Raw genomic sequence first — 27,009 nt, 5'->3', positions numbered from 1 at the left:
TTTTTATGTGGTTAATTTTATTTTTTTTTTCCTTATTTTGGCCCCATTATTTTGACAGTAAAATGTGATCATATTTTAACCACTTTTTTAAAAACTTTTAAAAATTTTATTCAATTTATTTATATAGCACCAAATCACAACATAAGTTGCCCCAAGGTTCTTCACAAGGGTAAGGTCTAACCTTAACCACCCCCCTGAACAATCATGTAGGAAGAGTGGTAAAGAAAATAAAGTAATACAAAGAATAGTTTGTTTAGTTGCGGACATAAAATGTTCCTAGTTTAAACTTTGCAATGATCTTTCTTACTTATACCACACTGGCATCTAGAAATTTCCCAAAATAAAAATACTTAAAATATGTATTTTAGTAAATTTAAACAGTATATGCAATATCCCAAACAACAACAGTTAATTATTTAATTTATAAAACGTGTGTTGATGAATAAAACAAGCTTTACTGTGCTCAGAGTCAATAAATTTAGCTATAGTCTGTTGACTCAGTCTTTCCTTTGAGCAATTCTTCCAAGGTCCTTCTAAATTATATATTTAATCCACTTGCAGTTCACAATTAGTAAATGGAGTCATTGTGCTGTAGCACTGTTTCCTTTTTATAACTAAAGTTACAGTATATAATATGCGGTATAACGAGATTGGCGCTAACTTTGTGTTAGGCATGATGTCAAGGCATTGACATCATGCCAAACCCCCCCTGCTCCCCCCAATAAAGCAAAACTGCACATTTTAGAGTAGCCTTGTATTGTGGCCAGCCTAAAGCACACCTGTGCAATAATCATGCTGTCTAATCAGCATCTTAACATGCCACACCTGTGAGGTGGGATGAATTATCTCAGGAAAGAAAATGTTTTAGATCTTTGAGTTCAGCTCATGAAAAATGGGAGCAAAACAAAAGTGTTGTGTTTATATTTTTGTTCAGTGTACATACACACACACACACACATATATATATATATATATATATATATATATCGTATCGTTATCTTTGGCTGCTTTCAGTGATGCCGGTATTTGGTTAGACTCTTTCTCTCCGATTGTTCTGTCTGAGTTATTTTCATTAGTTACTTCATCCAAACCATCAACATGTCTATTAGACCCCATTCCTACCAGGCTGCTCAAGGAAGCCCTACCATTATTTAATGCTTCGATCTTAAATATGATCAATCTATCTTTGTTAGTTGGCTATGTACCACAGGCTTTTAAGGTGGCAGTAATTAAACCATTACTTAAAAAGCCATCACTTGACCCAGCTATCTTAGCTAATTATAGGCCAATCTCCAACCTTCCTTTTCTCTCAAAAATTCTTGAAAGGGTAGTTGTAAAACAGCTAACTGATCATCTGCAGAGGAATGGTCTATTTGAAGAGTTTCAGTCAGGTTTTAGAATTCATCATAGTACAGAAACAGCATTAGTGAAGGTTACAAATGATCTTCTTATGGCCTCGGACAGTGGACTCATCTCTGTGCTTGTTCTGTTAGACCTCAGTGCTGCTTTTGATACTGTTGACCATAAAATTTTATTACAGAGATTAGAGCATGTCATAGGTATTAAAGGCACTGCGCTGCGGTGGTTTGAATCATATTTGTCTAATAGATTACAATTTGTTCATGTAAATGGGGAATCTTCTTCACAGACTAAAGTTAATTATGGAGTTCCACAAGGTTCTGTGCTAGGACCAATTTTATTCACTTTATACATGCTTCCCTTAGGCAGTATTATTAGACAGTATTGCTTAAATTTTCATTGTTATGCAGAAGATACCCAGCTTTATCTATCCATGAAGCCAGAGGACACACACCAATTAGCTAAACTGCAGGATTGTCTTACAGACATAAAGACATGGATGACCTCTAATTTCCTGCTTTTAAACTCAGATAAAACTGAAGTTATTGTACTTGGCCCCACAAATCTTAGAAACATGGTGTCTAACCAGATCCTTACTCTGGATGGCATTACCCTGACCTCTAGTAATACTGTGAGAAATCTTGGAGTCACTTTTGATCAGGATATGTCATTCAAAGCGCATATTAAACAAATATGTAGGACTGCTTTTTTGCATTTACGCAATATCTCTAAAATCAGAAAGGTCTTGTCTCAGAGTGATGCTGAAAAACTAATTCATGCATTTATTTCCTCTAGGCTGGACTATTGTAATTCATTATTATCAGGTTGTCCTAAAAGTTCCCTAAAAAGCCTTCAGTTAATTCAAAATGCTGCAGCTAGAGTACTGACGGGGACTAGAAGGAGAGAGCATATCTCACCCATATTGGCCTCTCTTCATTGGCTTCCTGTTAATTCTAGAATAGAATTTAAAATTCTTCTTACTTATAAGGTTTTGAATAATCAGGTCCCATCTTATCTTAGGGACCTCGTAGTACCATATCACCCCAATAGAGCGCTTCGCTCTCAGACTGCAGGCTTACTTGTAGTTCCTAGGGTTGTAAGAGTAGAATGGGAGGCAGAGCCTTCAGCTTTCAGGCTCCTCTCCTGTGGAACCAGCTCCCAATTCAGATCAGGGAGACAGACACCCTCTCTACTTTTAAGATTAGGCTTAAAACTTTCCTTTTTGCTAAAGCTTATAGTTAGGGCTGGATCAGGTGACCCTGAACCATCCCTTAGTTATGCTGCTATAGACGTAGACTGCTGGGGGGTTCCCATGATGCACTGTTTCTTTCTCTTTTTGCTCTGTATGCACCACTCTGCATTTAATCATTAGTGATCTATCTCTGCTCCCCTCCAAAGCATGTCTTTTTCCTGGTTCTCTCCCTCAGCCCCAACCAGTCCCAGCAGAAGACTGCCCCTCCCTGAGCCTGGTTCTGCTGGAGGTTTCTTCCTGTTAAAAGGGAGTTTTTCCTTCCCACTGTAGCCAAGTGCTTGCTCACAGGGGGTCGTTTTGACCTTTGGGGTTTTACATAATTATTGTATGGCCTTGCCTTACAATATAAAGCGCCTTGGGGCAACTGTTTGTTGTGATTTGGCGCTATATAAAAAAAAATTGATTGATTGATTGATATATATATATATACACACACACACACACACACACACACACACACTTGTATAAAGTACCACGTAAAGTATACTTGAGTAAATGTACTTCCCTCCTCTGTCACAAACAGTCGGATATTACGGAGTGAATTTAACTTTGGATAATTAAGTGGAGAAGTGTTTCCTTCAGAAAGCCAAAGCGTTGGGAGCATAAGGAGAGGTGCTGATATTTCTCACCCACATGGCCCAGTCGCCATCCTCCCCCGCAAACATCGCAGAATCTTTAAGCCACACAGGCCGATTTGGCAGGAGCGCCAGCAACCGTATAGATCCACATCCTGTCTGCAAGTTCTACGTTCAGAGTCATATGTGGACTAAAAACGAACCACGAACAAGTCTGAAAACGTGGGTGTGAACCAACTTTGGGTGAGAGATAATGGCGCGTTTGGTTGTATACCACCTCTTAAGCAAGAAGGAGAGATTTTCTACAAAAGGATAAAGAAATAAGCAGCACTGCCAAGGACAAATCAGAGCGTGGTGGTGGTATTTTTTTGTTTTGTTTTTTGGAATGGTGGGGGGGGGGTTGATGAAGTAGTCCAGTTCGCTCCACATGGCGGAACAGAAGTGGTCTTGGTGAGCGAGCATTGTTAAGCAGATTGTCGTTGTCGCCTTCCAGCGTTCTCTTGCTTTACTGTACATTGTGAGCCGTTCTGTGGTGGAAGCAGGGATAAGTGTGGAGCCGGACCCCCCCGGTGCAAATGGCCATTCTCACAGCCCAGAAGACTGCTCCTCTCTGCCACCCACTCCCACCTGGTGCCTTTGCTATTTTCTTCAACCAACCACTTCATTCTGGCTGGGTCGCCGCCGTCTGTCCTGTGCTGGCATGCTCCGCTTGAATCGAAACATTATACAAGCCACTTTCTCTCCGCTTTTGTCTTTTTTTATGAAGATGCAGAAAGTAAAATGCAAGGAAATTTGCAATATAGATGGGAAGACCTTTAAAACAGTGCAAATGACTGATAAATATTGTAAAAAAAAAAAAAAAAAGAGAGAAATCTAAAAAAATAAATAAATATTCAGCCTCTCACAGTGATGAGCATCGGCCGCTTTCACGCTCCCGCAAGCTTTTAAAGTGACTTGATATGATGGCATTTTAGCCAAAAGAATGAAACAAAATTAACATAATGGCACCATTTCTCCCCCCCCCCCCCCCAAAAAAAAATAATTTTACCTTTATTTAAACTTTCCATTCAGTTGAAACATTCCATGCTCTGTATAATTTCCACCAACGCTTCAGAAACAACTTGAAAAACTAAAAAGATTTTTCGTCAATTCCAAAAACTACTCCATAACAATCATATAAAGACAGGGCACTAAAGAATGCTTTTCTTAAATACGGTCCATAATGTACAAGTGATGTTTATTTCAACCTGCACTCGATAACCAACTTCTTCTTTATGAAGATATTGATGAAAACATATGAGCATGCATAATGCACAATTACACAATTTATAAAATGTTCTTCAAAAATATAATTAATATATTAGCCTACAAAATGTTGGATGGTCTCTTCTTATACATAAATAATGCATCAGCATTGAAACGAAAAATTAATGAAAAGAATCCCAGATGGTACAGATTTGAAAACTGAAAAATAAGAAATCTAAATAGATCTTATTTTTTATTAATCTGTGGAATATTTTTTCAATTAATTGATTGTTATGAGTATCAAATGCAGAATACAGTTACTTCAAATTGTACATTTTGTCTGACAATACTGGTGAAATTCAATGAATATATTTTTACACTTTGTTAAAGTGGGAGAACATTAAATAGTTGCAAATCGTCACACTGGAGAAGCTGAAATCAGTTCAGGTTTGGCCTTTTTTATGAACATCGAATCAAATATCAAAAAAGTTTATTATTTTTTGGTTGAATACTGAGTGAGTCATACATTTTAATGACATCACTACAAAGGCCAATTTTAAAAAGTGTTTTATTGCAATATATATTTGTTTTATTGACTGTTAACAGCCAATAAAACAAATAAGTGACTTGATAAGTTGAAAGAGTTCTGCAGTGAACTAGTTTAGCACCAAATGAAACTGATTCAATCAAAAATAATCTTAGTTTTTCCCAAACTGATTCAAAGTATTTTGTAAAGGTCAGAAAAGCAGAAGATTAACCATATATAGCCTTAAAAAATTATAAAGTGGTTTAACCTGAGTGAATTTGAAAGAACAAAGCTTGTTTTTTTGTTTGTTTTAATATTAACTTTTTGAAAGACATCAATAGTAAACATTTTAAACTGAATTTAACTTGGTTAATTTCAAGATAATGTGGCTTTAAATCAAAAATAGACTTGAAAAAGGTTTCAAACAATTTAAATTAATTTTAAATGAGATACTAGCCATTTTAACTTGTTTTAAGCATCCATAAAATCATCCTGCATGCTGCCACATGAACAGGGTATTGTATTCACCTCTGCATGTGTGTGTCTGTGTGTCAACAAAATAACTACAAGACAGGTGGCTAGATCTTCACCAAACTTGGTGGGAATATTACTTGGGTTAGTGACTCCAGATGATTAACATTAGGAGCAGATTGGTTAAAGGTCATGATCAAGGAGAAACAAAACACATTCATCACATCTCTGCTACAAACTTGGTTCAATCAAATCTTATACTGATCAGTAAAATTTTTGTGATTTATTGGCATAAGGGACATCATGAAGAAGTCATTACACAATGTCGCAGATAGTATTTTTAAAAAACATGTTATTACGTCTGTCAAGGACATAATAAAATCAGGTGTTTGTTTACCTGTCTGTCTGCAGGATTACATCAAAACTACAGCATGAATTTTGATGCAATTTTCACCACAGATAGATATTAGACAATGGAAGACGCCATTAAATTTTGGAGGTGATCTGAATCAAGATTTCACTTTATTTAGGCTTTGAAGGATTACGTCAAAACAACTTCATAGATTGTCACCAGATTTGCAGCATAGACAGATATTAGGGTATGGAAGACTCCACTGACTTTCTGAGGTGATCCGGATCCAGAGCGGCACATGTCAGAAATCTCCAATTGCTCTTGTTTAACTATGTGCGGTCCCTCAGAGCTGGCTGCATGTATTGCTGATATGAAGTCTTCATAATTCCTAACATAAACTTATACCTCAGTGTGAGGAGCATGCAGAGTATCCATCCCTCTGATACTATTTTTAAAATTCTAAATCTAAACTCATTTAAGAGTGAAACTGCAATTAAAATGTGTGTTTGTTGAAGCCCACATTAGGTTTTTAAAGGTACAAACCCATCGGTAAACATTTTAAACTGTATTTAAGCTACGTTGGTTCTAAGATGTTCTAAACCTAGACCATGAGCCAGAGGGATTGGTTGTTACCGAAAAAGTGGCAAAGGCTACCATATCTTTTCTGAAAGCCTGGAATCTCAGTTTTTCAATGATATATGATGGCCATCTGACAAGAGCAACTGTTAGAAGTTATGGCACATAACGTAATCTAAGGTTGGGAAAACTTTTGCAAATGAACCAATGCAAAATAGTAAAGTAGTTGAAAAACTAAATATGGTATAACAAGTGAGACATGGATTCCTATGTTTGTGGGTATGACAAACCCAATTATGACATTAGCATTGCTGTAGAAGGTCAAGGTCATGACCTTTTGGCAAGGTCAATGACATTTTTGACATTTTTGTACAAATTATATAATTTTTCTTTCTATTTTCTCCATCCATAATTTTGTGAAGACACATGTAGATGTCTTTATTTATATCCCAACAAAATGCTCTTTTAATTTGCATATAGCATTTGTATATTAGCCTAGTAGGAGGTAGACACCAGCTTTTTTTTTTTTTTTTTACAACAACCAAAGATCAATATTATCAGTGTTATCAATCAGCCTAGCAGAGACTGCTTTAAAAAGTTTAAATTGATTTTAAACCAGAAAATAGCCATTTTAACTGCTTTTAAAGAGCCCTACACTACTTGTAAAGTATGTTAATGTGACAGGATTGGAGTTTTTTTTTAATTCAACAATTTAGATCATCATCAGCTGCAGCATTAGATTTTTGACACCAGTGACTCACCTGACAAATCGGTCAGTGAGGTTCTTGACAAAGGAATAAATCTCGAACCAGTGTGCAGAGACGCTTCCAGACCTGCAATGAGAAGAGCAACAGTCAGCTGGATGTCTGCTGGGAGTAAAACAGAGTTTGTGCTGTTGGACAGGAACACCACTCTGCTGTTCAGTCTGTCTTTTCAGCTGGGAGCCTTCAAACGTTCACGGGAGCTTTGACAATCTGACTGGCAGACTGAAGACTGTGCAAACAGAACATCTTCTACGGAAATGGAGGAACGAGCAAAAGATGTTCAGCAGAGGTGAAGAAACCTCAGCTCTGAAGGTCTGTTGCTTCATGACACTTTGTGACATCAGTCATTGCAGTTTATTTTATTCATCCCTTCATTCCTCAGCTCATTAATAAAACTGAAATAATTCCAGTCCAACACTGGTTCTCTTCTATGCATAAAAACATCATAAAAACTGTACAAAATTTAAAAATAAAAGAAATAGCAACAATGATCAAAGTGACAAAAAAATTCTGAAGGGGCTCATTTTTCTCCTCTTTTTTGTGCACTTAGAACTTTTGAGATCAACTTTCTACTTTTGAGATCAACTTTCTTTCAAATGTTTTTATTTATTTATCTATAATTTATTTTTACGCTGAAGGGAAATAATGACTTCCAACAGAATTTCAAATACAACCCCAAATCATAAAACACCAGTTTAAAAAATAAATGTATAGTAAGTCCCTTCAGCTGTTCCTTTGTTTCCACTCGGGGGTCGCCACAGAAAATCCCAGGTAGATCTGCATGTTGAATTGGCACAGGTTTTACGCCGGATGCCCTTTCTGACGCAACTCCACATTACATGGAGAAATGTGACGGGGTGGGGTTTGAACTGGGAAACTTCTGCACTGAAACCAAGTGCACTAACCAGTTGGCCACCACTCCTAGTTTAAAAAAAATTAAAACTTAAAAATTTTAATGAAAACAAAAAAGTTTAAATAAATAAAACCAGTGATTCTTACATTTGCTTTGACTTTAGTTTCATTTCAGTATGAACACATGATATTTCACATTTTGTGTGGTCGACATCATTTCATTTGGTAACATATATCCACTCCTGCATTTAAGTTCTGCAGCACATTCCAAAAAACGTTTGGGGGGGGGGGGTTAATTTATTATAAATATAAGGATAAAATAATTTTCCCAGCCAGTTTTCTTGAGATATATAAGGGGATGAACACATGAACATTTCTAAGTCACTAAATATGTGTTTGACTTCATTTACATCAATCATTAAAAAACACAAACAGCATGGTAAATCTGCATCAAGCAGACAGTTCTCAAAAATTGAGTGACCATGCTGGAAGGAGCCCAGTGAGGAAAGCCACCAAGACACCCATGATAGTTCTGAAAGAAGGATAGGCTTGGAAAAACTGGGAGTGGTGCATATTTGCCCAATTTCTTCCATGTTCACAGTTGCAGATCAAATCTAGACCTGGGGTTCCTCATGTGCCTTCTGCAAACTGCAGCTGAAATATTGTGTTCTTTTTAAGAAAATCCTCCTCACTACCGCTTCATCATGAAGCTGTAAAACTGGTGATGCAAGACGCAAAAGTTGCACTATGCACAGTTTCTCCAACCACAACCACAAAAGCATATAGCTCCTTCAGATGTGTCTGGGTGTCTTGGTGGCTTCCCTCACTAGTCTCTTTCCAACATGGTCACAGGCGACTTGAGACAGATTTTGGGTTGTATGTAGTTTCACACAAACCTCTGACATGATTTAATATTTACTCTAACAGTCTCATGTTTTCATTCTGTTCTACATTGTTGGTTGTTTTCTCACTGAAGTAAAAAGCTTCAGCAATTTCCCAGCAGTCATTTGGTCACTTTACAGCTAATTAGACACTGTAATTGTTGAAAATGAGCCACAGCGTTATGACTGTGTGAATCTATGATACTTGGCTCTTTTCTGTCCTCCATAAGTCAAAGTGACCAAAATGTAAAAAGCGAATAAAAGTGCCCTTGATGTAACGACGAAGAGGTAATTAAACCAATAATTACAATTCAATACATGTTCAAAGAACATAAAACGGAGAAGTTAACCATTAGGAGGCTCCCCCCCCCCCCCCCCCCCAAAAAGACAAGGTCACACAATTAAAAAGGTTCTTTTGCACTTTGACCATGTTAGAATGTCAACAGATAATTAGCAGTGATTAATTATCGGGACATGAACTGTGTTCTTATAGTAATTAAAGAGGCCACAAATATTTGCTGTTCCACCAACATTAACACTAGGTTAGTAAGTGTGTCTGCCGGGCCACGCTCAAAATAAAACTCATTTTATCTGCAAATAATTAATATAAAAGGAAAACAGGAAGATCAGTGATGCTGCAGCTAACGCGTTGTCAGCGTCCAACATATCATCAGACAAACATACTGCCTATGGAGCAATACAACACCTAGTTATTGATTGATAACAATAGATATCAAGGTAGCCTTAGGTTACACCTGTTGATGTGGTTGGATGACTTTGTCAAGCGGTGAGATTAAAACATTTCCCTGCTACTAAAACATTCTTAGAATAATAATAAGGAACTGAAGGGCAGCCTCAACAGCTCATCGCAGTTGTATGCCTATAATCATTAAATACATGGATTGTTAAGGTGCCCTGACACTTCAATCAATCAATCAATTTTTTTTTTTATATAGCGCCAAATCACAACAAACAGTTGCCCCAAGGCGCCTTATATTGTAAGGCAAGGCCATACAATAATTATGTAAAACCCCAACGGTCAAAACACTTGCATGCATTTTTGCTCTGCATTCTCGTGGACTTCGTCATGACAATCCCACCCACTGTGTTCCCAGCTGGATGCCGTGCTTTGTTCCGCTGGATGCAGTGCTTTGTGCGCTGGACCTGCGTATATAAAATAATTATTTCATAGCGGATTAATCATATTTTCTCAGAGGGTGGCTGTTGAAAACACCTCTAATCGCTTCTGGAATCACAGAGAACCATTTCAGCTGGAGCTTTTTTTCCCTCTCTCTCTCATGTGCTTCATGAAGTGGAGAACATATTTGGAACAATTATTTGTAATGTTTATATTGTAATGGCTTGGTAATACAGTTGCCTGTTCATTCCTTCTTATGAGCAGCTGTGAAATTCATGTGTCTGCACCCGTTAACGATGAGTTTACTCTCTACAAGACACACGACATAGTGTGTGCAAATGCGTGCATCAAAGTCGTGCAAGTGTCAGGGGGCCTTAAGGGAGGGGGAAGTGTTGAACAGAAACACAGTTACAAGTATATTATTATTGGTTGTAGTACAAATGCTACTAAAATAATGTGCACACAACAGGGATTCACCCGTGGGCCATTGGCCCCTTGGTACTGAGCACAATGGGCTTTTTGCAATTTCAATGGGCCATTTATGATGTGATTCAAAGGCTTTTTTTTTATATTTAATGATACATGATTAACCCCGTTGTATGCATGTTAAATGTGATTGTAAGGTGAAAATGGTATGCATTACTTTGTACTTGCTTTCATCACAAAACAGATATCACTGTAGTGGCACTTTATTCTTTCTTCATGTCTGCTTTAAATTTAATGGTCCTATGGTTGCGAATTGACCAATGAATGATGTCAGTCACACTGCTGTAAAAATGTCGTACGGTCAGCAATGTCAGAAAAATATTATGGCCACCATCAAAACAAGCAAGACGATCAGCTCAATGCGTCGGCTTTTCCATGCCCACGAGATGTTAAACATTTAACATTTAAAGGTTAACATGTCGATGCAGTTGTTGGAGGCATTAGAGGTAAAAACAATGCGTTATTTCGGATGTTTACAGCATTGACATTGGCTACTCTCTCAGCTGAATCACTGACACAAAGACAACTACAATGACAAACAAAATCTACAATATGCCACCAAATTTTCCAGGAGGGAACGCCCCCGCATCCCCCTAAAAATTGCACCAGCTTTGCAGTGCCTGACACCACCAGCTCATTTCAAATTGCCACCAATTACGTCACTTGTCGAACACTCTGAGCACTGTATGAAGTTTCACTGAAATCCATGAGGTGGTTTAGGAGAAGTTACAAGAACGGACAGACAGACAGGGTATAACTAGTCAAATTAGATGTGGAGTGACAGTGCAGCCAAAAATGAAGGCCAAGTGCTGTGATCAGAAAATATGAAAATCTACTCGTTAGTGCTGGTTCCAAAATAAAAAAAATACAACTCAAAATATCAAAACAAAATGCTGTAGGAAATATTTTATGACCTGGTGGAAAAGTAAGCCCTGCACAGGCCCTGATGTCCACAGGTGCCAGTGATTATCCCTGGATTCCACAGCGTGAGGAAGATGGGAGCCTCCAACTCCTCCTGAATGGGACGCCACTCCATCTCAAGTTACTTCCTCAAGTGATGCCAGCACCCATGTAGAGCTGGGTGGACTGGGACGATGCAGATAAAGTATCTTGTCCAAGCACACAGACAGGTAGTGTGACTGGGAATCGAACCCAGGCAGACATATTGGCCACCTCAAGTCCTGTCTCACTGATCCAGCTATAAGTTAAAGTTGCAGAGTACGACTCTACTCCTCAGGGGAACTCACTGATCATGACAAATTACAATGAAATGAAGTGACATCCATGCAGAACATTTGCTGCCAAAAATGCCAGTGTGACTGTCCGCTTACAGATTAGTGATTCTAAACGTCAACATGTCTTCAGACTGAATGAAATATTGTTTGAGTCGCGTTCTGATCACAGGTTGTGGTTTTGTTTGGGGTGTGGTTCAGGTATGACAGAAAAAGAGTGTTTGACAAAAAAAACTGTACAAACCACAGAAGAGTTTCAGTATTATTACTCACACAGTAGCTCAAATCACAGGACGCGGGGCCGGGGGGGGTAGTTCCTCCTTGCAGCGCATCTAGAACCTCACATAATGTGATGGCTTAAACCTACTGGATCCTGAATCCCAAATATGTTCCTGATCAAATTCAAAATAAAATTCCTAATTTTCCAGAACATTATCCATCTGCTCAAGCAGCACAGTAGCTTAGTGGTTAGCACTAAGCTCACAACAAGAAGGCTATGTGACTGATTCCCACCTGTGGCCTTTCTGTGTGGAGTTTGCATGCTCTCCCCATGTCTGTGTGGGTTCCCTCCAGGTGCTCTGGCTTCCTCCCACATCCAAAGACACGGTGGTTAGGTGAATTGTAAACTTTAAATTGTCCGTAGGTGTGTGTGCGGGTGTGAATGTGTTTGTCTGTCTATAGATGGCCCTGCGACAGACTGGCGTCCTGTCCACGGTGTACCTTGCCTCGCGCGCTTTGACTGCTGGGGCAGGCTCCAGCCCCCGGGACCCTTAATTGGAGTAAGCAGTTAAAGATGAGTGAATGAGTATCCATCTGCTCACTAAGGAGCCTAAAATTCATCCTGCAGTATCATTTGACATTCCTATTCCACAGGGTGCCGTTCTATTACGATCACCCACGATCCAAGACAACTGCAAAAAAGGGATGAAACGGCTTAATGCGGCTTGCCTCCAAACAGGCTGTCTTAAGTGCAGACCTGGCAACCAGCTGGTTTATAACGTGGAGACCTGGCACCCCGCCTGAAAACTAAAGTAAGGAGGTGCACCCCGCCAAAAACTACAACAAACACTGCTTCAGCTTCAAATTTCCCCTCAATTTCCCAGAGAGAGTCTTCCCAAGGGATTAATAATGTTCTATCTATTGTAAATTTTTACCCCAATGGAACACAATCAAACAAGTTTCAAGCCATACTCTCTAGGAATACCCCATTTAAAGAGGTCTGTACGTGATTAATGCTGTTAAAACCACAGACACCCAGAATTTACCACACGAGTGACAATTTTGGGAATTGGGATGAAATGTTGAACAGTTCAAAAATTTGACCCTGCTTTCAAAACTGGTTCTGATGATGGCCGTAACTACTACGTACACCACGTTTGTTCAAGACTGACAAAGACGGATCAAGAACTTACTGTGATCCTTAAAAACGCGCCTTGATTTGCTATTTGGGATTAAACACGAAGGGACGGTGCGCTGTGGAATAGCCCCATGAAGCATTGACCGTAATGGTATACTGTATGTTCCAATATATTCTTCAGTACATAAATTTTAATATGACTAACATTAAAGTCAATTCTTTGTTTATGTTTGTGGCTTTAACAGCTCTGCTGTGCATTAACATTAACACACAAACACCTTCAATCCAAGCTGCTTCTTAATGCAGTGGAGAATGCTTTCAAGCGCCGCCCCCCCCCCCCCCCCCAACACATACATACATACATACATACATGTATTTTTTTTCCAAGCCCCACTGGGATTTATTATCAACATTGTCATTTATACAAAACTACAGCATCTTACTGCACAAAACAAAATAAAAAACGTGACAAATTACTGTTACAGTAGAATTATTTAAAATATTATTAAAAGAGATGTATCATATATCGCATTTATTTTATTTTTTATTTCTCTCAAATGTGTTCATCTTCTGCTACCGCAATCATCATCAGTGCTGCCAGATACTGCTGATGTTTTTCTATAGAGACCTGGAACAGCCGATATGAAGCCCATATCCAGGCGTCACCATGTTGGCAGCAGCGGCAGCGTCTGGCAACATCACGATGAACCCATAAATGGATAAAGAGGTGGCGCGTGGGTGGCTCTGTGTGTGATGTTAAAAGCCTGAACATGTCCCCATGTTTGAGTGCAAACCAGCAAAGCTAACAGGCTAACAGGTTAACCTTGGTTTTGACTGTTCACGAAATCAGATTTTTGGGGACTGTGTGGTGGTCCTCGGAACGGTTTCCTTTGATGTGGGCATAAAAAGTTACGAGCCACTTATTGTGTCAGTAATTGTGTGCATTAACAAATCAGGCTACGGATAGCTGCAAAAAGTGCTAATGCATTAGCATACAACATGAAATAAGACAAGTTTCACCACACAACAAGCCAAATTGTTCCAGTTATTTGTAATACATGCTCAAAAAAACAAAACAAAACACAGAAGGGAAGCTCTATAACAGCTAGCAGACAATGACAAATCGGCTCAGCCGCTGCCACTCAAATGATGCAATTATGCTTAAAATGTCTTCACCTAAAAAGTTAATAACAAAACCTGCATGGAACATTATCTATCTGCTACCAACTACATTATTTTTGTGCTATTCTGCAAATAGACAAATACCAGTGAAAACAAAGACCAGATTCAGGTTCAAAGTGATGACCTGTGAAGGTGTGGAGCTCCTGATTGGTCACTCAGTCGAAGCTGCTGATTGCTTCTTCAGTTTGTTGCACAAATCTCACTGCCTATCTGCAGATCAGGAAATCTGAACGCAGCGCTGCCTTATCCGTACCTACAATGTACATTTCCAAAGGCACAAACACACAACTGTTTTACTTCCTCACAAACAATCATAAGAATTTATTTTGTTTTTCTATTTTATGAACTATGATTTCCTCCCACATAAAGGTCAGTCTGAGCCGCGACATTTACACCAAAGCTGGTCAATTAAAGTTCGCTGGCTGTAGACAATCTTGGAGATCATCCTGTAATTTTGTCATTTAGTTGAGGGTGGAGTGGCTTGAAAATGGGTCAGAGGAGCAGCGTTCAACTCAGCAGCTCTGAGCGGTGGCTGCAGTCCAACCCGGGGGAGGACAGTACAAGAAACAGTTGCTGTCCAGGCTGCAAACTTCTGTTAAGATCGCAGAGGTCTGTTTGCAGCAGTACAAACTTCTGCTTTGCCGGATGAATCCAGTCTTACACATCAAGCGTGCAAGATGATGCAAACTTCAGATTGTTACAAACACAAACTCATCAAAACCAGGAGACAAGTCTTTCCTGACACTTTGCAGCATTAACTCTTCAAATCACATTTGGATCACGTACGCTGTGCAATAAAATAAATTATTATATGGTATGGGATTTTACCAACTTCTGATTTGCCACTTTCTGAGCTGTACCACATGCCGAGTTGACCACTGGTGGAGCCGAGTAGACTGCGAGTGCGAAACGAGTACACCTCACGTGCAGCGTAGCGCTAGCTAATCGAGCGAGGCCTTGTATCGATAACGACCAATCAGATAACACGATACAACGCCTACTTTGGCTGTCAGTTTGTTGAGAAGACGGCAGAAGACAGGTTTGCGTCTGTTAGCGACGCTGAATTAAAACGAATTTTACACGAAAAAGATGTGAAGAACACCCGAAGAAATACACAGTCAGCAGCCAACCTGTTTAGCAAGTACGTCACTGAAAAGGGACATGTGCCCAACTTTGAAACTTATGACAGATGGATGCTTGACGGAGTACTCGGTCGATTTTACGCGGAAGCTAGACAGGCAAATGGTGAACTTTAGAAGAAAACAAGCCTGATGACTTCGTCAACTACTTAACAGGCATCTCCAGTCGATCGATGGGATGTCAGTTGGTGCAGTATGACAGTAATAGTAAAGAGTTGAAACTTGAGATTGATTTTTCAATTTTAGTATGTTTGGCAAACTCTCAATTTTCTTGTTTACCATATAATAAAGCAGTTATAGACTTTTGATTTCAGTGTCCAGGTACGCATAATCACGGGTACACCTCATCAAAAGTCTATAATTGTATAATATCATGTTTTTCGCATGGCCCTCGTCCATACTAATAACACGTTGGTCTGATATTGCTCCATACAGACCTCGCGCTTGGTTAATAATCCTTTAATATATTGGTCCTTCCTACAGGGCCTGCAAAAATGACCCACCACCTCGAGCTTTTCTTATGTTTAATAGAAAGGAAAAATTAAGTGTTCTACATTCAGAGTGTCCAGAAATGCACATATTTAAAGTCATTCCATTCATCAACTTCCAGAAATAGTCATAATGCAGGTTTCCAGAGGCTAGACTAGACAATTTTGAAGTGGGATGACATTTAAATAACATAAAATGCTATTACAACCATAGATTCTCAATAATAATAATAATAAAAGTTATTACTGAAATATGACACTCATTTTCTCCAGCACCAGAAGCTACCTACAGATACAGAAATGCAAAACTTTCTCACAAGCACAGCTTTGCACACTTCCGGAAGTCTTACGAAGTAGCACAATTCCAATATGGTCAATCAATCAATCAATCAATCAATTTTTTTATATAGCGCCAAATCACAACAAACAGTTGCCCCAAGGCGCTTTATATTGTAAGGCAAGGCCATACAATAATTATGTAAAACCCCAACGGTCAAAACGACCCCCTGTGAGCAAGCACTTGGCTACAGTGGGAAGGAAAAACTCCCTTTTAACAGGAAGAAACCTCCAGCAGAACCAGGCTCAGGGAGGGGCAGTCTTCTGCTGGGACTGGTTGGGGCTGAGGGAGAGAACCAGGAAAAAGACATGCTGTGGAGGGGAGCAGAGATCGATCACTAATGATTAAATGCAGAGTGGTGCATACAGAGCAAAAAGAGAAAGAAACAGTGCATCATGGGAACCCCCCAGCAGTCTACGTCTATAGCAGCATAACTAAGGGATGCTTCAGGGTCACCTGATCCAGCCCTAACTATAAGCTTTAGCAAAAAGGAGTTTTAAGCCTAATCTTAAAAGTAGAGAGGGTGTCTGTCTCCCTGATCTGAATTGGGAGCTGGTTCCACAGGAGAGGAGCCTGAAAGCTGAAGGCTCTGCCTCCCATTCTACTCTTACAAACCCTAGGAACTACAAGTAAGCCTGCAGTCTGACAGCGAAGCGCTCTATTGGGGTGATATGGTACTACGAGGTCCCTAAGATAAGATGGGACCTGATTATTCAAAACCTTATAAGTAAGAAGAAGAATTTTAAATTCTATTCTAGAATTAACAGGAAGCCAATGAAGAGAGGCCAATATGGGTGAGATATGCTCTCTCCTTCTAGTCCCCGTCAGTACTCTAGCTGCAGCATTTTGAATTAACTGAAGGCTTTTTAGGGAACTTTTAGGACAACCTGATAATAATGAATTACAATAGTCCAGCCTAGAGGAAATAAATGCATGAATTAGTTTTTCAGCATCACTCTGAGACAAGACCTTTCTGATTTTAGAGATATTGCGTAAATGCAAAAAAGCAGTCCTACATATTTGTTTAATATGCGCTTTGAATGACATATCCTGATCAAAAATGACTCCAAGATTTCTCACAGTATTACTAGAGGTCAGGGTAATGCCATCCAGAGTAAGGATCTGGTTAGACACCATGTTTCTAAGACTTGTGGGGCCAAGTACAATAACTTCAGTTTTATCTGAGTTTAAAAGCAGGAAATTAGAGGTCATCCATGTCTTTATGTCTGTAAGACAATCCTGCAGTTTAGCTAATTGGTGTGTGTCCTCTGGCTTCATGGATAGATAAAGCTGGGTATCATCTGCGTAACAATGAAAATTTAAGCAATACCGTCTAATAATACTGCCTAAGGGAAGCATGTATAAAGTGAATAAAATTGGTCCTAGCACAGAACCTTGTGGAACTCCATAATTAACTTTAGTCTGTGAAGAAGATTCCCCATTTACATGAACAAATTGTAATCTATTAGACAAATATGATTCAAACCACCGCAGCGCAGTGCCTTTAATACCTATGGCATGCTCTAATCTCTGTAATAAAATTTTATGGTCAACAGTATCAAAAGCAGCACTGAGGTCTAACAGAACAAGCACAGAGATGAGTCCACTGTCCGAGGCCATAAGAAGATCATTTGTAACCTTCACTAATGCTGTTTCTGTACTATGATGAATTCTAAAACCTGACTGAAACTCTTCAAATAGACCATTCCTCTGCAGATGATCAGTTAGCTGTTTTACAACTACCCTTTCAAGAATTTTTGAGAGAAAAGGAAGGTTGGAGATTGGCCTATAATTAGCTAAGATAGCTGGGTCAAGTGATGGCTTTTTAAGTAATGGTTTAATTACTGCCACCTTAAAAGCCTGTGGTACATAGCCAACTAACAAAGATAGATCGATCATATTTAAGATTGAAGCATTAAATAATGGTAGGGCTTCCTTGAGCAGCCTGGTAGGAATGGGGTCTAATAAACATGTTGATGGTTTGGATGAAGTAACTAATGAAAATAACTCAGACAGAACAATCGGAGAGAAAGAGTCTAACCAAATACCGGCATCACTGAAAGCAGCCAAAGATAACGATACGTCTTTGGGATGGTTATGAGTAATTTTTTCTCTAATAGTTAAAATTTTGTTAGCAAAGAAAGTCATGAAGTCATTACTAGTTAAAGTTAATGGAATACTCAGCTCAATAGAGCTCTGACTCTTTGTCAGCCTGGCTACAGTGCTGAAAAGAAACCTGGGGTTGTTCTTATTTTCTTCAATTAGTGATGAGTAGAAAGATGTCCTAGCTTTACGGAGGGCTTTTTTATAGAGCAACAGACTCTTTTTCCAGGCTAAGTGAAGATCTTCTAAATTAGTGAGACGCCATTTCCTCTCCAACTTACGGGTTATCTGCTTTAAGGTACGAGTTTGTGAGTTATACCACGGAGTCAGACACTTCTGATTTAAAGCTCTCTTTTTCAGAGGAGCTACAGCATCCAAAGTTGTCTTCAATGAGGATGTAAAACTATTGACGAGATACTCTATCTCCCTTACAGAGTTTAGGTAGCTACTCTGCACTGTGTTGGTATATGGCATTAGAGAACATAAAGAAGGAATCATATCCTTAAACCTAGTTACAGCGCTTTCTGAAAGACTTCTAGTGTAATGAAACTTATTCCCCACTGCTGGGTAGTCCATCAGAGTAAATGTAAATGTTATTAAGAAATGATCAGACAGAAGGGAGTTTTCAGGGAATACTGTTAAGTCTTCTATTTCCATACCATAAGTCAGAACAAGATCTAAGATATGATTAAAGTGGTGGGTGGACTCATTTGCTTTTTGAGCAAAGCCAATAGAGTCTAATAATAGATTAAATGCAGTGTTGAGGCTGTCATTCTCAGCATCTGTGTGGATGTTAAAATCGCCCACTATAATTATCTTATCTGAGCTAAGCACTAAGTCAGACAAAAGGTCTGAAAATTCACAGAGAAACTCACAGTAACGACCAGGTGGACGATAGATAATAACAAATAACAAGTCCAGGTCCACTTGTGGAAGTCGAGTCTTCTGGTACCTCAATGAGCCTGAGGGTTTAATTTCTCCAAAATATACAAACAAAGGTCTAGAAATTTTAACAATACTTCCAAAATGGGTCATGTTCCACATTTGTGCATCAGCTCACTCCTGGATTTTTGCAGTGTTCCAATTATAATATGGTCAAGGTTCACTCTCCAGAATGGAACAAATTTAACACTACATAGAATCCAGAGAAAGACAATATATATGGTATTGTCTATGGGGCCAATTAAGCACAGTAATAATACGAGAGAGCCCTTTATACAGATGTTTAACAGCCAGTTACCCACTGGCATTGTGGACAGGATCCAAGTCTTGCTAGAAAAGGAAACCAGTATCTCCATAGAGCTTGTCAACAGAGGGAAGCCTGAAGTACTCTAAACTCGCCTGTTTACTTTGGACTTGATAAAACACAGTGGACACTCCCCAGATCAGCACTTGACTGTGGAAACCTCACATCAGACTTCAAAGTCAAAGTTCAAAGTTCTTTATTAGTCGTCTCCTTTCGGAGAAATTTAGTTTGGTGCATGAGGGGGCTCACCTGCACAGACAATAAAAACTGGACCAGCATTTACACAATAAAAGCCACAAAAATAAATATCACCAACAATAAAATAACATAAATAACCAAAAATAACCTTAAAAATCGCTGTAATCAACCCACTATATACTACTAAAACCACACAGCCATTTACCACTCGCCATACAACTGAAAAATGTGCAAAATTTATCCTATGACATAAGTACAATTTAAGCTTGTTCATGAATAAGCTTAAACTTCAAGCATCTTGGATTCTGTGTCCAACCACTCTTCCTCCAGACTCTAGGACCTTGATTTCCAAATGAAATGCAAATTTACCTTGATCTGAAAAGAGGACTTTGAACCAGTTATTTGTCTCCTTAAGCTAAGTAAGACGCTTCTGACACTGTCCCTGCTCCAAGAGTGGTTTGACACTAGGAATGCGACACATGTACACCATTTTCTTAACATGTCTGTGCTTGGTGGGTCTTGATGCACTGACTCCAGCCTCAGTCCTCTCCTTGTGAAGCTCCCCCAAGTTTTTGAATCGGCTTTGGTTGACAATCTTCTCAAGGCCTTGGTCATCCCTGTTGCTTGTGCATCTTTTCCAACCACACTTTTCCCTTCCAGTCAAGTTTTCAGAAATACAATTTGATGTTTTGCCCCATGTGGAGGAGTTCAAGTATCTTGGAGTCTTGTTCACCAGTGGGGATAAGATGAAGAGTGAGAGCTCCTGACGGACTGCGTTTGTGGTCCTGCAAATGCTGTACCAGGCCATTATAGTAAAGAAAGAGATGAGCCAGTAGGTGAGACACTCAAATTACCAGTCAATTTATGCTTTTACCCTCATCTATGGTCATGAAATTTGGGTAATAACCAAAACAACAAGGCTGTGGATACAACCAGTGGAAATAAGATTCCTCCTGGGGAAGACCTAGGGCACACTGGAGGGATTATATCTCCCAGATGGCTTGAGAAAGCCTTGGAATCCCCCAGGAAGAGTTAAAGGAATTGGTCTAGGATACGGAAGGGGTCTACTTCCCCAGCGACCCGGACCCAGGCGGAAAATGAATGAAAAGAATATTTTGATCCAAAAGTCTGCAAACAGCCAGTCCTTTCAGCAAAGACCTTCTGTAGCTTGAGTGTCTTCTGGACAACTATCAAGCAAGCAGTCTTCCCATGATTAAGGGTGTGTGTTCTGAACCAGACTGAGAGATCCATGGTTATGTATACTGCATAAATATTGAGTTAGTCAAACTTGAAATTAAATATTCTATTAAAATTAGATCCCCCCCTGTTTTTCAGAGCTGTCAGCCATATATCAAAATTAAAAAAAAGATTTTGGTTTATATATTCTTCTGCCATGAGTACATAAGATATAAAACTTGCCCCTTCTGAAATAACTGACAAAAATATTGAACTTTTTCTACAGTATTCTAATTATTTTTAGATGCACATGTATATCTGAAAGGAATTAATGTAAGGATGTTATAATTATGACAATTTAGAGAGGCCATTATACAGTCTGTGGGCACCTCAAGGGGCCCAGGGGCACTTTGAGGGGCCCCCTTTATTTTGAACGCGCCCCTGCTGCGACCCGCTTTGTTCTCCGTCCACAGAATACAAGAACAACAAAAAAAGAGTAAAGTTGCTGTTTCATTTGGAAGTTTTTACTTACCTGTCTAAGACAAAATACAGGTCGTAGGCTCCGTGACAGGCAGCCTCTTCAGCGCGGCAGCACGAAGCTAGCAGACCCACAAAGATGACAGCGACGGCGGCTAAAGCCCACCGGACGTCCCCGCCGGCACCTTCACGCTCCGCGGGGAAACAACGGGACAACCGCGCACACATTTCTCCAAAAAAGCAAAGAGAAAAAAAACAATACCGAGTGATGGCGGTGAGAAAAATCTCCGATAAATAATAATAATAATAATAAGCGGTGTGGTTTTAGAGAGCACTGAGGAGGAACAGCAGCAACATGTCAAGTTTCCTCCAAAACAACCAAATTAAGCGACTCAGCTGCCAAATAAAGGAAACTGCTGCGAATACGTCATCATGCGAGCTGTTTCTTCATCGTGTTGACTCATGTTTCACTCATATATAATCACTCAATAAAAAAAAAAAAAACAACAACAACCCGAAGCGATTAGAACGCGTGCGTTCGGACATAAACCAAAGTTTAGAACAAACTTCACGAAGCTACAAAACAAAACTTTAGAGATGCCTTCAGGTGCAACACAAAGCTCGGATTTACTAGAGCTACCGGCGTGACTTTTTACTAGTGTTTACTGGAATATGTGAGTTATATGTTAAAAAAAACATTATTTTTACTTTAAAAAAAATACTGTTTATGTACCATAAAAATTCGGCTTTTATATTTTTTGATGATGTGTAAATAGTTGTAACAAAGTTTTAATGGGCTGTTTTGAAATAAGATATTAAGATATTTGTAATACATTTTGATAATTATTTTTGACATTCTATTTTGTATTGACTTAGAATAATTAATGCCATGATTCCACAACGCTCCGATACAGGAGATGGCGGTATGAAAACCTCAAAATGCGGTTAGCGACCCGCAGACAAACACAAAAGAATATGTTTTACTTGTGTGTATTAATTTGTATTTTTAGTCTGTAGCGGCTAATGTGACCAAGGTGATTTAATCCTTCATGTCTTCAAAACTATGTTATCTTTTCAAAGTGACTAGCATGACACTACCACTCAATGCTAAAAGCTAATGTTAGCATGACTGAACAGCATCGTTGTATTTTATATCAAATATCTGTAATACCATGGCTTTCCGTCGAGTGAAGTGGTGGGATATGCACACAGAAAGCCGACTCACGTAAGAAATGTGTGCTGCAGTTTTTCCGTCAAGTGCTGTGGTGGTGGAAAATCACCACGGCGACAGTGCCGCCTTGACCACGGATATCGGACACACACATATACACACCCATAAGGTAGCACAGATTTGATATTTGTGATAATGGTCAATATTCTTGATGATGTGTCCTATGAATTGTCACTACACATTATTTAATCCATTTTGAAGAACAAGCCTAGAGTGGAAAGCTGTCACCCTGTTAGCATAGCATAGCATAGCATAATATTATCACTCCTCAGAGGATATTACGTATATTATAAAAGAAGGCAATAACTTGAGCTTCAAATGTGCTGAAATTAATCTACTTTTCTTGACATTTAACATAACGGTTCCACAAAATATTGCAATTTAATTTCCAGAAGTGGACCCAGACTAATTTTGACTAATGTAAAATAAATTTCACAATTTATTTTACATTTCAGAAAAATTAAGTCAAACGCCTTTAAAAGAGGGTGATTTGCAGGTTTGCAAATGAGATATCAGGTTCAATGCTACTTTGTTCTAATTCTGGAAGTGGCAGCCAGTTTCAGAAGCACAAATGCTTTTCAGATTTTTTTCCACTTTTGATGTTATGTAGAACATAATCAAAGAGTATCTTCATCTTCATATATATATATATATATATATATATATATATATATATATAATATAAAAAAGTGCTTCTTAGTCATCTTAGTCACTCCAAACCTCTGCTTGGCCTGTGCTTCTTCTGACACATGCTTCATTTGACACAAGGTGAACACGTGGCAAACTAAGTATCCAAAGACTCCAAATGTGACAGAAAGCAACAGGAAACAGAAAAGTTTTCTGCCAGATACACACAAATACACACAGCCTGCAGATGTGACAGATGCCACATGTGGAAACAGAGAGGTTTCAGAAGATACGCTCAAGTATGACAGACTTTAAAGAGACTCTGCAGCTCGACTTTAAAACTTTACTCTTCTTAACGAACTCTGGCACACAGATTTTTCAGTAAACTGCAAATAATAAAGATCTCAATGCATGCCATCTCCTGCTCCCTCATTCAAACATGCAGGAGCAAATAAACCACATTTTGAGCCTCACCCACCACCCCTGTGATTGTACAGTAAGTTCCATGGCCAGGGTCTTCCATGTGCCTTCTGGCAAAATCTGTTTGTGAAGACTGCTTGCTCAGACTGACCATACGGTACCATACTTTTTATTCGTGATTTATTACTCCGTGCGTCGGCAAAGCAGGGTATTGTTTTCACTGGCATGAGTGCATGCGTGCGTGCGTGCGTGCGTGCGTGCGTGCGTGTGTGCGTGTGTGTGTGTGTGTGTGTGTGTGTCAACAACAAGATAACTCAAAAACAGCTAGATGGATTTTCTTCACACTTTATAATAGTTGGATATATTTACTTAATATACGAGGTCTGTCAATAAAGCAACGGTCCTTTTTATTTTTTTCAAAAACTATATGGATTTCATTCATGTTTTTACGTCAGACATGCTTGAACCCTCGTGCACATGCGTGAGTTTTTCCACGCCTGTCGGTGACGTCATTCGCCTGTGAGCACTCCTTGTGGGAGGAGTCGTCCAGCCCCTCGTCGGAATTCCTTTGTCTGAGAAGTTGCTGAGAGACTGGCGCTTTGTTTGATCAAAATTTTTTCTAAACCTGTGAGACACATCGAAGTGGACACGGTTCGAAAAATTAAGCTGGTTTTCAGTGAAAATTTTGACGGCTGATGAGAGATTTTGAGGTGATTCTGTCGCTTTAAGGACTTCCCACGGTGCGAGACGTCGCTCAGCGCTCTCAGCCGCCGTCGTCAGCCTGTTCAAGCTGAAAACCTCCACATTTCAGACTCTATTGATCCAGGACGTCGTGAGAGAACAGAGAAGTTTCAGAAGAAGTCGGTTTCAGCATTTTATCCGGATATTCCACTGTTAAAGGAGATTTTTTTAATGAAAGACGTGCGGACGGGTCCGCGCGTCGGGACGCAGCCGACGCGGTGCGGCGGCACAGGAAAAACACCTCCGTGTTGATAACCATTTGTAAAATCCAGGCGGCTTTTGATGGCTTTCAGTGGAGTGAGTATATGAGAAATTGTTTAACAGCAGGACATGTTCCAACTTGTCCTTAAGGCTTTCAACAGAGGTGTTTTTCCTAGTTTTATAGTTAGATAATAGTTGGATAGATATCTAGAGGTGATTCAGTTTTTGACTAGTTTGGTCAAAGGTCAAACAAAGCATAGGAGAACATGGTCTTTTCCTATACTAAACATCTTCTTTTGTACATTTCAACAGCCAAGAAGCCGACATCGATCAACTGTGGTGTGAATATCATATTACGTTGATATAGTGTGTGTGTGTGTGTGTGTGTTTATATATATATATATATATATATATATATATATATATATATATATATATATATATATATATAAATATTCCAAATACACCTTATGGATGCACTGGGACGCATCATCAGTGATGTATCCTGGGGTCATCGGGTGTTTCGGGTCTTGCAACATCATACACCCTCACCCAGGGGACCCAGTTAGGGGTGATGAAGCCCCGACTTGCGTCCCAGTAGCAGCCCACGGATCTGCCCTCTTCATCCAAAGCCACCTGGTGGCCTTTTCGGCGGCTTCGCTTGCGGAATTGATGGCCCTCTTCTTTGCCGCTCCTATGATGCCCAGGCGGCTGAGGACCTTGCACAGAGACCACCCTGCAAATCCCATGCAGCCTACCTCTATGGGCTCGTAGACCGTCTTCCAGCCTCCCTCCTTGCACTCCACCACCAGTTCCTGGTACTTAGCCCTCTTCCTCTCATTGGCTTCCTCAATGTTTTCTTCCCAGGGCACTGTCAACTCCAGTATGATCAGCTGTTTCGAAGAGTGAGAGGTCATGATCATATCTGGGCGAAGGAATGTTGTTGCGATGTGCTGGGGGAACCTCAGCTGCTTACCCAGGTCGACCTGCAGCTGCCAGTCAGATGCTGTGTGGAGTAGTCCTGATGTCACATGTTGGTTTGCTCTGGGTTTTTCTCCAGCTTTAACAAAGGAGATTGCCCTTCTTTGGAGCATGATGGTTCTTGCTGGAGCTGATGGCTGAGGCTACGCTCTCTCTCTCTCTCTCTCTCTCTCTCTCTCTCTCTCTCTCTCTCTCTCTCTCTCTCTCTCTCTCTCTCTCTCTCTATATATATATATATATATATATATATATATATATATATATATATATATTTGGACTAGTTTGGTCAAAGGTAAAAGCTCAAGGTCAACCAAAACATGGTCTGCAAAACACCTTATTTTGTATATCTCTTCAACCAAGAAGCTTAGATGAATAACCTAAAGCATATTTTGATCAGCAAAATATTTGTGATTAATTGGCATGAATGGCTTCATAATGACTTCACACAGAAGTGGTATGATGCTCACACAATCAAAAGCACCCTGACAGACACATGTATATTTATATGTTGGTGTGTGTCGAGTGTGCAGCGTATACATCAGCCCTCTGATGCCTTTCATTTAAGGGATATGTAACACTTTAAAATCAACTTGAAACAAACTAAACTGCTTGAGGATTTTGTGTCATTTACATGCGTTTATTCTGACAGTGGATTTTGGAAAGGTGAGGTTGGTGGTGATATAAAAAAAACTTGCCTAAAATAGATAATGATGATACCATAAATGTTCTACTGTAGAACTCAGAGGGTTAAATTCACAGTGGGAAAAGATCTTCACCATTCATTCAAAATATAAATCCCACATTCTGGCAGCTTGCTCTGTGACTGAAATCCCCAAACCTGTTCCATTTGGTGCGTTTCCATCCTCGTTGAGCTCTGAGCGTCAAAGCTTCTCCCTTCCTGTTGCAACACCCGCCGAGCTACACAACAACGCGTGAAGAAACTCAGTGACAAAATAACATTCCTGTGAATAAAAGGTATTTTATAATATCGAACTTCCGCTCAGGTTGCTATAAAAGCTGATGACAGCACTGTGATTCAACAGTTCAGGCTGTAAATTCCTGGTTTGCAGTTCCACTCTTATCATAACGTGTTTGAACAAGGTGTGCCTATCTGCTGGAGGATGTGGCTGCAGGCTGTGGAATTAAATGCTCACAGAGACAATCCCAGCAGCTGCTTTACCGCTATATGCTGCAAAAACTCCAAACTGCATTTTTAGAAATCTTCACTAATTGTCTTTTATTGTATCATGTTTGTTGCCAATCGCCTTCTAAGTGAGCGTTCCCAGTGAAAGTCTTCTTAAAATACAACAACTGTGGATCGACTGTGATGCAGGAGAAAGAAATAGTGGTGGGTTCAGTTCCTGGCTTGGCCTGCCTATGTGTCCACGGACCCCTT

At 39.6% G+C, this 27,009-nt stretch overlaps 1 protein-coding gene across 3 annotated transcripts in view; it reads right to left on the bottom strand.

The window, feature by feature from the left end:
• The window catches only part of antxr2a (ANTXR cell adhesion molecule 2a), a 154,919-nt gene extending 133,007 nt beyond the window's left edge, over positions 1–21,912 (bottom strand). For all 3 annotated transcript variants that reach the window (XM_034171194.1, XM_034171193.1, XM_034171195.1), the window contains exons 1-2: positions 21,468–21,912; positions 7,118–7,189 (exon numbers count right to left, since the gene is read on the bottom strand). In XM_034171194.1, coding sequence (XP_034027085.1) covers positions 7,118–7,189; positions 21,468–21,640 — 245 coding nt within the window. In that variant the 5' untranslated portion in view covers positions 21,641–21,912. The remainder of the gene's footprint in view (positions 1–7,117; positions 7,190–21,467) is intronic.
• Between the last annotated feature and the right edge of the window lie 5,097 nt (positions 21,913–27,009).

This window comes from Thalassophryne amazonica, chromosome 5, assembly GCF_902500255.1.
Source record: "Thalassophryne amazonica chromosome 5, fThaAma1.1, whole genome shotgun sequence".
NCBI lineage: Eukaryota > Metazoa > Chordata > Actinopteri > Batrachoidiformes > Batrachoididae > Thalassophryne > Thalassophryne amazonica.
This window is presented reverse-complemented; position numbering and strand designations above follow the sequence as displayed.